The sequence below is a fragment of the Psittacula echo genome, assembly GCF_963264785.1.
Source record: "Psittacula echo genome assembly, chromosome: 11".
Classification (NCBI taxonomy): Eukaryota; Metazoa; Chordata; class Aves; order Psittaciformes; family Psittacidae; genus Psittacula; species Psittacula echo.
In genome coordinates, this window is record NC_137746.1 from 2064888 (window position 1) to 2077107 (window position 12220).

The window sequence follows — 12220 nt, forward strand, 5'->3', positions numbered from 1 at the left end:
CACAAGCCTGAGGTGCAACAGGAGCCTAAGCTAACCTCAACATGGCAAAGCTGTCAGCCTCAGCTTCCCCTCCGAGCTTTGGATGGGGATGAGCGTGAGAGCAAAATATCCCCTGTGCACCCCGTTCATCTGCAAGTATTTGGGACCGAGTCACTCTGAGGCACTTGGGACACCAAGCACGGGTTTTCAGTAAAATACACTGTTCAAAACGTCCGGATTTAGTGCAATAAATGCCTGCAATAACGACTACTTCCGCTTGGGCCTTTATTTAACTGTTGGCAACGCTGAGTAGAGGCAGTGGCAAGGAACAGGCAGGGCACAGGGATCAGCAGCGAGCTGGGCTGTGCCACATGGGTGCCAACAGATCCCAAACCAAGAGGATTAAGAATATCTTCCTGTGCTGAAACCAATTCACTAAACACCGCTGCCCCCTTCCTAATCTGAGGAAACCAGAGCGAAATCTCTGCTGGTTTATAGTTTTGTTGCATCCATCATTAGCTGTAACAGGATTGCAGAGCTCCTGGGGTATCCCAGTGCTGGGGCTAAGCAAAGTACCTACAGCAAAGCTCCTCTGATCGGCTTCCGCATGGCATAGCAGGAGCTACGCTGCAGTGGTGTGATTGAATTAAACCAATCTGCTTAAAAGCACGCTGGGGAGAGAGAGGCTGGCTCCATAATCTTGATTTGAGCTGACCTGCACCTTCTTTTCAGCAGTAAACCCTCTGAGGGTGATGGAAAGGGACAGTGCTGTGGCAGGAGGATGTGCAGAGTCCTCTGAGCCAGCACTATAAGCAGAGAGTTTCGAATGGAACCCTTGGCTCTGGTTGGTGGAGATTTCAGTGTCTGCCGCTTGACAAACCCAGTATTTTGGTGTATGAACAGATATGAAATGCAGAAAGAGAGAAAAGAGGGTGAAAAAGCAAATACTGACAGTGTGGAGGTGAATCGCTGCAGGCGCAGTGCCCAGCACTGCACTGGGATGCGGCTCCCTCACGGGCTCAGTGCTGTCTCCCCCTCTGCTCTGCTGCTGGCAGCATTAATGACTTCCCTTAATCACAGGCTACAAGAAGACCCTGTGAGACTAATTTTTACTGTGTATTGCCCGTTTGCTGCATTGTTCAGGTTACCCAGTGCATGGGCTAAGTAAGAGCTTGACAGCTTTTTAAATGGGGTTTCTTGGTATTGAAGATCATTCTTTGTCAAAATCTGTGTGAACTGAATCCTATTGGAGAGGCTGGGAGCAGCCAGCGAGGCCTGACAGCCGGGCTCATCGAACTGCTCCATCCGAGTACTCTCACGAATTGCAGTTGGAAAGCTTTGTTCAGAGTCTCCAATAGAAATATTTGTGCTTACAGCATCACTTGATGCCACTCTGAGTGCTGCACTAAATGCTGTTGGTGCAGGTCACTGCACGGAGATGACTGAGAAAACTATGGTTTCGAATGCAGAATTTAATGTTTTAACCATTTCTCTTGTGGTTTTTGTTGAGCTTTTGGAAGCTCCCTGCTGCTCATCTGCCAAATCTCTCTCTGTTTCCTGCAGGGAACCCCAAAGGTGCCATGCTGACCCATGGGAACGTGGTTGCGGACTTCTCGGGCTTTCTGAAAGTGACGGAGGTGAATACCCTGCTCTAGAAACCACTGCCCCAAGGGGGGGGGGGGAGTTAAGCTGTGTCCTGCATGGGCTTTGTGGAAAGGAAAGGTGCCTTTGCAGATGAGAGGTGAAAATTCTCTTACTCAGAAGGCCAAATCCATAGAAATGGGAGCGAGTCTGAGCTTAGAGCACTGGAGAGCATTAAATCCCCTTTCCAGCACCGGCTCCCTGGCTCTGTAGGGCACAAAGTGCTTCTGAGGAGCAACGTTGGCTCCTGTAAATCAATTCATTAACTCCTTTTGAAGAATAAGGAGAGCAAACGAGCACAGTGCAAGTGGTGCTTGAAAAAGTGTAGAGGGTCCACTTGTGCTCTTTGTGTCCCACTGTGCCCACACGATGTCCTCACTTACTTAAACCTCTCTGCTTATAAAGTGCAGATATGTATATATGAATATAGAAGTTTTTTGCAAGAATGATGAATTTCATTGATACCAAAGTATATTTTACTTTCTGTAATACCTGTTAAAAAAGCATAGCACTGGCCAAGTACCTGTATAATGTTTTAGGCAATGTGTAAACTCGTGTTTAGAAATGATACAGGAAGCAGAATTGCGTTAGCGCAGCATGCTAAGGACCTAACAAATACACGGAATCTATTTTTTGTAGTAAACAGGCAATTCCATAACGCAATGACGTACACACGGGTGCACAATTTGTCACCTTATACCCTTTGCTGGTCTTACTGTTGGTGGTGAAAATACTGCAGTCTAGTTACCTTAATCCTTGAACTTTCGGAGGTTTCCAGACCTGTGTTGTAAGGAAACTCGGATACGTGATGCGAGGAGTCCCTCTGAACTCATGTGTTTGAGTATGTGCAGGGTTGTGACTCCAGTAATTCCCAGTATGAAATGCCAACAGCTTGCTGCAGCTGGCCCTTGGGCTTCACAGCGCGGAGCTGTCATTGGCTTCAGAGGCAGCGAGATGCTCAAATGAAAGCTGGTGCATAGACAGGTCTGAGCTTCGAAGGGCAGGCGCATTTATGTTGGAAGAGAACTGGTTTAGAGGGAGCTGGGGCAACTTGGCAGCTTCCAGGACTGGCCCACAGAAATGGATTTAGTGTTTGCTGATGGCAGTGAGATACTTTGGCAATGAGATACTTTGATTTAATCTTGGAGGTATCAGATGGAGACATAAGCCCTGGTGTAAGTGGCTGCACATTCAGTCCCCGGAGTGGTGCTGGTGGGAGTGCAAATGCCTGTAGCCGACCCACACAAGTAGGGCAATGCCTAACCACAGAAATGCAATGGAGCAAAATGCAACAAATTTGGAAGTAGTAAATCACCAAAATCAAGATATCTAAAGCTGAGAAGCGCTGCAGATCTGCTGCTCACACACTCCTGTGCCAGTTTTGCTTAGTTCAGGGCTTTTGATCAATAGAACAGTTTTTGACGTGACCCTAGAGCTCTTGTAAGGTTGTTCTCAGATGTTAAGAAGCTGTTTTCATTCTGCATTTAACAGGACAACTGTGCCAGCTGTGAGACACTATTCAATGTCATCACTTTGGTCTGGTTTAAAACAAAATCATTTATGATCTGGGCACTTAAAGCAGCGTTAAAGACAAAAGCAGCACAGCTAGTGATGCTAATGGGTTTACATTCCTGTGCTTGCAGAAAACGAGGCCAACCTGAAAGAATGTATAATCAGATCTGCAGCCCCTAATGGCTTAATTCAGGCTGACACAGGAAATCATATGAAATGAGATGCTGAAAACACCCATATTGTCAATCGTGTTTGACTTCACTAGGTAATGGGTGGGAGAACATCCCCCAGTCTGACTTGCCCAGATTTAACTCCAATAAGATATTCCCTAAGGAAGTATCTTCTGTGCCTCCCTTCAGTGCCGTGTCCCAGGCCATGGGTTATCCATTCCATCACCGCAGTGGAGATAAAAAGTGGTATAAACTGCTAATACTGTGGGCTAATTGATTTTATACCTATTTTCCTCTAACCCCTGGCCTTGGGGCAAGTTACTGGGTAACCAGGCTTTCAGGTTTTCTTATCTGTAATGTTACAGCAAGCCTTACTCTTGGAAAGGCAGGTAGTAAAGCAGGTAGGGCACGGGTTGAGTAAGGCTCCCGGGGTCTGTGTTTATTCTAGCCTGTGAGAGAGAGTTAAAACCGTGGCAAACTGAAGACTTTGGTAACTTTATTTCTGGCATAATTTGTCCAGCTTCTTTTCCCCCCCTGCGCCTGTCTGTAGGGCAGTGGTAACGCCCTTAAAAACCCATTTTAATCACTTCAAATGACAAGAAACACTAACAGAAGTCATTAATTTTTGCAGCTGAAAAACAATCATTAATTTTTCTCACCTATTCCGATTCAAACCAATGATTAACCGAAGGAAAAGGAGTTAAAAATCAATAGCTTTGACGCTAGTAACACTGTGATCTCCGCTGGGCTCTGTGCAATGGGGAAAAGGGATGCACTGCGGAGCCCTGCGGATTCCCGGGAGGCTCCTGCGGGTCTGCGCAGAGCTGAGGGAGCGAATCCTGGTCTCAGCACCTCCTGGTAGAAAGCAATGGACAAAATGGGATTCTCTGCCAGGGTGAGCTTCTGTTTCCAGCCTGAGCTGTGTGGATACAATGCGCCTTCTGCCATGGAGAGACCTCTCCGCTGCCCTCTGTGTGCATCTCCGTGCTCTTTACTCCTCCTGCTAACTGAGCTTCATTGACGCTATGGCTTAACGCTTCACTTTGTACACTGCTCCCTTCCTCTCTTGACAATCTTTACCCTTTTGCTCCTCTGGTGCCATTTTTCTTTTTATCGTTTTATGACTTTCTTGTTGTCTTCCTGTCAGTGTTTCTTTCCTTTCTGTCTCCCATGCCCTTCACCTGCAGAAAGTGATCTTTCCGAGACAGGACGATGTGCTCATCTCCTTCCTGCCTCTGGCTCACATGTTTGAACGAGTTATACAGGTAAGAAACCTGCCTGAACTGACGAGGCCTCGTGGGGCTCCTTGTGTTTTCTTCCAGAGTCAGTGGTCTCCTACTTGTGAGGATGTACACATTTCCTATTTGCCTTTAGCACACATGTTTGAGAGAATGGTACAGGTAAGGTCCTGGTGTCAGTGGAAATCATCTTTTTTTCCACGCCAAAAAAAAAACCCTATAAAATGAATAAAATACTAAATAACCAGCGATGTCCTGTAGCACTAAAAAAGCTTGTACCCCAGAAGTGCCACGTGCATAACACCAGGGCCCCATCTCTGGACCCAGTGCATTGCCATGAGTCCAGAGCGATTCCAGGACAGCTTCCCAAGCTTTTCAGTTTACGCTGGTGTCTTTGAGCTTGGGAAACAGCCCTTTGTCCATGAGCAGAAACTGCTACCTGCACAGTTCTGGGGGCAGCTTTCCAGAGCACTTTGGGATGAGGTATCAAGGGAGCAGAAGGATCATTTTGTGCCATTTTCTACATCAGCTAAAACCCTTTTATTGCATAAATAACCGGCTCTGCAGAAAACTTGCAGACACTGAGAAAGAGGAAACCAAGATCGCGGTGTGCCACTCGCGATCCTCCTGGCAGGGCAGGGTTCGGTGGGCACGAGCTGGTCCATGTCCCCTGGAAACAATGGCAAACAGCAGTGCTGAATCAGGCCAGCCTGAGAACTGACTTCTCTCATCTCCTCCCAAAAAGCCAGGTGAAGACCTGTGCTGCAGCCGGGGTGTCAGGCACATCGGATGAGATGATCACATCAGTTCTCCTGGCCTGAGAAGCTGCAAACTAAAACCTGGCCCAGTGCGTGAAGATTGGGTCCGGATTCAGTTGCAGCTCCGTGCTTTCTCAGGGGTGATTGCTTTTGAGCCAGACAAGCATCCGAGTATAAACTCCACTTCTTAGTAACACTGGTGCCAGAAGTAATATGTTCTGCCCTGTTAAAATACTTGCAAACTGGAAGTGAAAGTCCATTGAAGGTCTGGCGAATCACAGCACAGCCTTTCTTCCCTTGCAAGGCAAACTGGTCTGCGTGCCACCCCTGTAACTATTAACAAGTCATCTGATGAGGAGAAAAAACCTTGAGAACCATTTGAGATACCCTTGTTTCACAGGATGTTGCTGTATTGAAACAGGCTCCAAAGGATGCTCAGCTTTATCCTCCCTGCTGAAAAAGCTCATTGATAGGAAGCTTTTTCCCCAAAGGGATAAAGGATCATTTTCAAAAGCATTCGGAACAGCAGCACTGTGTCAGCTTCCCCAGTTTTACCCAACACCATCAGCTCCTGGAACTTACAGTGAAAACTACACATACATTCTTTAAAGCTACATTTCTAGCAGCTATTTATAATCCCCACTGATTATATTTTCCTTGTTTTTCGATCCCTGTGTGTGTGCAGCATGAAACACAGATTCAGCAGTGTGCTGGTCATTACCCACATCACTTGTATGAAGTTCCTGTGGTTTCAGTTGATGGACGCACTCTCTGTTGGCAGAACAGTGAGAGCACTCCAGTTAGTGTTAGGGATATTTAGGAGAAGCACAAAAAGACTTCGTTGTGTCTTAAAGGAGTTTTAACCTGGTTTAGTTATATGGGGGAGACAAGTGCACCAAAGGGAGCTGATGTTCTCGATCCTCTGTGGGGTTTCTGATGACCAGGGCTCCTCACATTATCCCGCATATCCAGCTCTATTCCAATCCAGTAAAAGTGGCCCGTCAGCTTTCCAAGCACAAAACCTTCTGGATCTGTAGTTTCCATACAAGTTGAGCACCTTTTATGAAGGGGGCTTCTGTTTCTGGGATACAGGGTCAGGCACTGTACTGCTAACGTAGTATATTGTTGTATTCAAACAAAAATGAAGTATTAGCACCTAAAACCTGGCCGCTGAACAGTGTTTTACAGCGTTTCTTAATATCCATTTCTTTATTGACAGTAGGTGCTCATGCTGTGAGCTGCTGTGGTAGGTCCAGCCTTAAAGGAGAAATTCAGATCCAGAATCTGACCATAACTCGGACTGCTCCATCCCTGTATGCAGGGGATGAAGGGAAATCCCTTCCAAAACAGCTTTGGTTCCCTGTTCTTCCAGAACCAGTGGCAAATTCAGTGGATGCTGAATTGCCAGTACTGAAATACCCAGAACTATCCGGATATTTCTATTCAGCACAAAATTTACTGTTACTTTTTAATGTATTTCTGAAGCCCCGTTTTTTTGCCATAGTGGAAAGCAGGATTTTAGGAAAGGCATTTCTGTGCTTGGGGGGGCTGCTCTGCCATGGGAATTAAAAGCAGGGATATGACACGTGGTCCTTTTCCTCCCATCAGTCTGTAGTATACTGCCACGGAGGGCGCATCGGGTTCTTCCAAGGCGATATTCGCCTCTTATCTGATGACATGAAAGCGTTGCGTCCAACCATCTTCCCTGTCGTGCCGCGGCTGCTGAACAGAATGTACGATAAAGTGAGTGGAATTTGGCTCTTTCTGTGGCAATAAAGTTTATGTCCCTCTAGTATTTATGTGAAAGAATCCCCTCAGTCACAGAGATTTCCTGAGCAGATGATGCTGTTTCTGCCTTACTGCAAACACACTCTTACCCTGTGTAAGTGATAGGGCTGCTCCAATGCCTAAGTTGATTTATGCGGACTGCTGACATGGATTAAATCCCTCTGCATCAGCCTCATTCACTGTTCTCACTGAGGTTACTAGTGACATTCCCAGAGATGAGGGATGTTTTCATCACGGAAACAGTGGTCAAACCTGGATGCATGAGGATTCTTTGTGCCCTTCAACCAGTTTTGGAAGTTGGGCCTCTATTCCTGGTGGCAATGACAGCTGAAAGTCAGGAGCTGCAAAAAGCCTATGAGGATTTAGGCAGTGTCAATGGGAGGTAGATTTTGCATCTAGAAATCTTTGTATCTAAGAGGTAGTCCTGAAAGGTGTTAAAGACGCATCTGGTCACGTTAAGTCTGTTTGACCAGCTGGGAATATTTACTCCTTTGCAGACTTACCCTCTAAAGATGAGCTTAAGCACAAGCTACTGGTGTAATTTTTCCCCAGGGTCAGGACTGCTGGATCAGGGGTTCTGGTTCCTCAGTAGAGGGATGGGCATTGCGGGTTTCTTCTTTGTGGAGATGTAGTACGTGCTGGTGTGTGATGAAGCTCGAGTCAATGCAGCCCCCATCACCTCCTCAGCCAGCAATGAGACCTGCTCCAGTAGTCAAGTTGCTCATTCCCAGCTGCTCAAATTGTATGATTTCATTGAATCCTATCATGGAAATCATATAGAAGTAGCAGTCATGTAAATGCAGCCAATTGCCATCCCCTCTGTTTTAACTCCCAGGGAAACACCACATACAATAAAGCATGGAGCAGAATAAACCACTCCTCTATATCCCCACTAACAAAGCCCCATGTAGCCTCATTTAACAGTACCACTAACGCCCCTGCACCCTACCTGGCAGCAGCAGAGCCGGGTGCTGTGATGGTAAGAGCAGCTATTGATGTTCTCTCTCTGTGCTGCAGATCTTCAGCCAGGCAGACACATCCCTCAAGCGCTGGGTTCTGGAGTTTGCTGCAAGAAGGAAAAAGGCTGAAGTTCGAAAGGGGATCATTAGAAATGACAGCTTGTGGGATAAACTGTTCTTCAATAAAATACAGGTAAGCCATTTAAGAAGAGAGGCTAAGGTCAGAGAGCTCTCATTTCTTCTAGCAGTGACTGGTGTTCATTAAAGTCAGTGCGGTCCACTTGCCTTATGATGAACTGCAGGCAGTTGTACTCACTGCTGAATAGCAGACTGAAAACTAAATAGAGAAAGGAAATGGAGCACAGTTTATTGTTCCACTGACTTTTGCATTAACTTTTGCCACATTTGGTTTTATTGATATATTTACTTTTAAACACCGTGCATAAGATGCCAAAATTTACATCAAATCCATCTCCGTCTCCTCTCAATGGGAATGAAATTCAGGAAGGTGGTCATGGAAAGAGGAGTATCTGATCAATGAGATGTTGCTTCAAAGTTTTCTGCAAATCTCTACAGATAAGATTGGGTTCAGGGCTGGGTTTCAACGGGGCATATTCATAGAATCCCAGCCTGGTTTGGGTTGGGAGGGACCTTAAAGCTCCTCCAGCTCCAACCCCTGCCACGGGCAGGGACCCCTTCCACTGGAGCAGCTTGCTCCAAGCCCCTGTGTCCAACCTGGCCTTGAACACTGCCAGGGATGGGGCAGCCACAGCTTCTCTGGGCACCCTGTGCCAGCGCCTCAGCACCCTCACAGGGAAGAGCTTCTGCCTAAGAGCTCATCTCAGTCTCCCCTCTGGCAGGTTAAAGCCATTCCGCTTGGCCTGTCCCTACAGGCCCTTGTCCAAAGCCCCTCTCCACATAAAAACTCAAACCTGCTTTTTTCCCCCTATGAAAACAAGAAAAGAGTGTAGAGAAATACTCAAGTGTCAATCATGGCTTAACAGTAAGGGAAACAAAGGCAAATACCCCGCTGTGTGCTATGTATCTCCTCATTAAAAAGGGACTAAATTGGCTTTAACCCAGGGGTTTGGGCTCTCTGCTGCTCCGGGAGGCTCCGATTGCTTCATTTTTTTAATCGGATAACTTACCTTGGAGACATGCCACTTTATTTTTAACTAAAGAAACCGACTGCACATTTTGCCTGCGGATTAGTTGTCCTCAGCGTGCACAGAGCAGAGTTCACATGGTGCTGCAGGGCGCGCAGACACGAGGCAAGCCCGGGTGCATATTGATTCGGGCTCTGGCGAGACCGGCAGGCTCAGTCCCTTGTCTTCCTTTGTGCTGAGCTTTCTTCTTTTAGAATAAGAAAAAGGAAATGAAGGGGGGAGAAGGAAGTAAAACGTGACACAGGAGTCGATGTAACACCCCCCACAAAGGCTTGAAGGCCATCTGCCTGAAGAAAGGGACAGTGTTATTTTAGATGGCTTGGGAGCCTATTCATTAAAGCTGATGAGGTGCAAAGAGCACTGGAGGGGAAGGGGTTAAGGGGTTTGGTTTGTACCCCACAGTTCCCCAGAGCAGATGTTGCTCATCCTGTCAGAGATGGAGGGTTCTCATCTCCATATGTTGAACGGTTTATTCTTTAGGCACTGTATCTACCTGCAAGGGGGAGTTACTGCTTTTAAGTAGTAACTTACTACTACTTTAAGTAGCTTTTTTAGCTGGATTTATCCCTAAAGAAAGGTCCAGAGTTGGTTCACATTCATAGAATCATAGAATAGTTTGGGTTGGGAAGGACCTTAAGATATTCCCTGCCTCTATCCTGGAGACAGCATCCGTGCACGTGCTATACAAGCAGTACTCACGGGTGCTGCTGGGTTTGCCACCTGTAGTAACCTGTGATGCTTTCCTCCCTTTGCTCCTGCTATCGAACAGGCAAGCCTTGGTGGGTGCGTTCGAATGATCGTCACGGGCGCTGCTCCTGCGTCTCCAACCGTGCTGGGCTTCCTCCGTGCAGCCCTCGGGTGTCAGGTGGGCTCATGATGCTGCTTGGATGTGCTCGTTCACTGCAAGCTGGGAAATACACTGCCTTTAAGAGAGAAGATGGGTTAGAACCTCAGAGCTGTGTTTAGGGCAGCTTCATCAGGACTGGTCCAAGAGCAGTGCGTCCCTGGAGCTCTGTTCCCACAGCCCCGGGGCTGGAGCAGGAACCCTTCCTGGTAGCCCTGGAAGGGAGCAGCAGACAAGAGCTGCTTGTGCTGCAGGCAGCTGTCAGAAAAGAGCATGGACTCATCCCAGCTGCTCTCAGCACGTAATTAATTAGGTGCAATTAAATATACCGGTGCATGTGCTCAGAACTTTGTTACGTGAGCTTTATTCTATATATAAATGGAGAAAGATAATCTTCAGAGGGCAATTTAACCCACTTAAGTTGTCCTCTGTGTTATTTCTCTTTGACAGGAAGGCCAGGGCAACTAAAAGGCCTCATTGAAGAGCCTAAAATTAGGCAAAATTAATGTAAAAGGTGTATTTTCAAAACATCCCACAAAAATCCCATTTCCCCCCCCCCACTAATAAATTCCTCTCATAAAGTAATACACTCCTTGACTCAAAAGCTAAGAGCTGGACTTGTCTGCTCACTACTTCAACTCTACAGAGACAATTCATAGTCATGTCAGTGAAATATTGGGTATGGTAAGAGCCAGGGAAAGTGTCCCCTGTAAAATGTGCTCCTGTCATTGCAGCTCCAGGGCTGCACAACAGAAGGCAATGCTTAGACTTTGATTGTGCGTAAAACATCCTCTGTGCTGTTTTAAAGACACCCGTTTCTTTGCCAGGTTTATGAAGGTTATGGCCAAACAGAATGCACAGCTGGGTGCACCTTTACAACCCCAGGTGACTGGACATCAGGTAATGATTTTCTTCCATCGTTTCCAGAGAGAAAAGAAAAGATTTCTGTAGGGAATTCAGGTCTGTAACATCACAGGGTGCTATCGGCATTCACCACTGTGTGACTGATCTGCAGCAAACTCGATGTACTTGAAACTGTCATTAGGGCAGAATAACTGCGCAGGGATCAGAGGCTGGGCACGTTTGCCTGGGGAGGTTGGGAATTGTCCCTTGGGGTGTTATTTGTGACACTCTTTATCTCTGCACTGCTGGTGCTGTGAGTCCTCTCCAGAGCACTGGGGGTGAATTTAGATGAGTGTTTGTTAGAATGAAATGCTGGAACAGAGAAAAGATGGATTCATTTGTGGATGCCAGGCTTTGAATATAGACCCACCACTACTCAACACTTTCTGTATTTCAGGCTTTCAAAGCTTTTGAATCTGGACAAAATCACATGAAAATTGGCACTAAGCAGGATTCAGATAATCCTGGAATCCCAGACTGGTTTGGGCTGGAACTTCTTATATTTTTTCCTAAAATGGTGAGAGTCCAGAGCTTTGTGTGCTTTTGTAAGGAATTCAGCTTAAAAAAGGGGTAATCCCTTACGGGTAATAGAGACATGGTTTGTATCTCGATATGTTTGAAAACAGGGTTTATATCCAAAGAGGAAGTTCGGGTATTTAGTCTCAATAACAAAAACCTTAACAAGGAACTTATTGCTGCATGGAGACACATTTCCTGCAAGAACATCCAGTGTATCTAGACCATGCAAGCAACTGCTATTTACTGTTTCTAGGACTGATGACAAGTGACTTGAAAACTTTGATTTCCAGGTCATGTAGGAGCTCCTTTGCCCTGTAACTTAATCAAACTGAAGGATGTGGAAGAGCTGAATTATTTTGCTTCCAAAGGAGAAGGAGAGGTAGCAAATCACATTTTTATATCAAATCCTTGCTAGTTAACGCTGTGTTAAGTACTTATGTAGTTATAGAAGCCTCTGTAAGGCACATGCTTGCTGATGTGCTATATATTGCAATTGGGAAAGGAAAACATCAGTTCAGCAGCAGAGCAGCAAAGCATTAATTAAAGAGGGGCTGTGACAGTACTTCCAGCCAATGCCCTGATTGATTCCTTTACCAGCTAAGATGGAATTAATTGGTTCAGCTAAGAAAAGCTGAATTGCTGCAATTTCCACATTGCTGTTATTTCTGTATTGCACATAAATTACAGTTATTGAAATAACTGTGGGGGTTTTTTTAGCTGCCAGCTGACTGCAAATCAACTTT

General features: G+C 46.2%; 1 protein-coding gene across 5 annotated transcripts in view; it reads left to right on the plus strand.

Annotated features, from left to right (window-relative positions):
- ACSL6 (acyl-CoA synthetase long chain family member 6) overlaps nt 1-12220 on the plus strand; it is a 38897-nt gene that overhangs the window by 18789 nt on the left and 7888 nt on the right. For 3 of the 5 annotated variants that reach the window (XM_080627522.1, XM_080627524.1, XM_080627521.1), the window contains exons 10-16: nt 1543-1616; nt 4490-4567; nt 6907-7041; nt 8104-8238; nt 9981-10076; nt 10883-10955; nt 11768-11856. In XM_080627522.1, coding sequence (XP_080483648.1) covers nt 1543-1616; nt 4490-4567; nt 6907-7041; nt 8104-8238; nt 9981-10076; nt 10883-10955; nt 11768-11856 — 680 coding nt within the window. Of the gene's footprint in view, nt 1-1542; nt 1617-4489; nt 4703-6906; nt 7042-8103; nt 8239-9980; nt 10077-10882; nt 10956-11767; nt 11857-12220 lie in introns of all 5 variants that reach the window. The other 2 variants (XM_080627523.1, XM_080627525.1) reach the window with 2 other exon arrangements.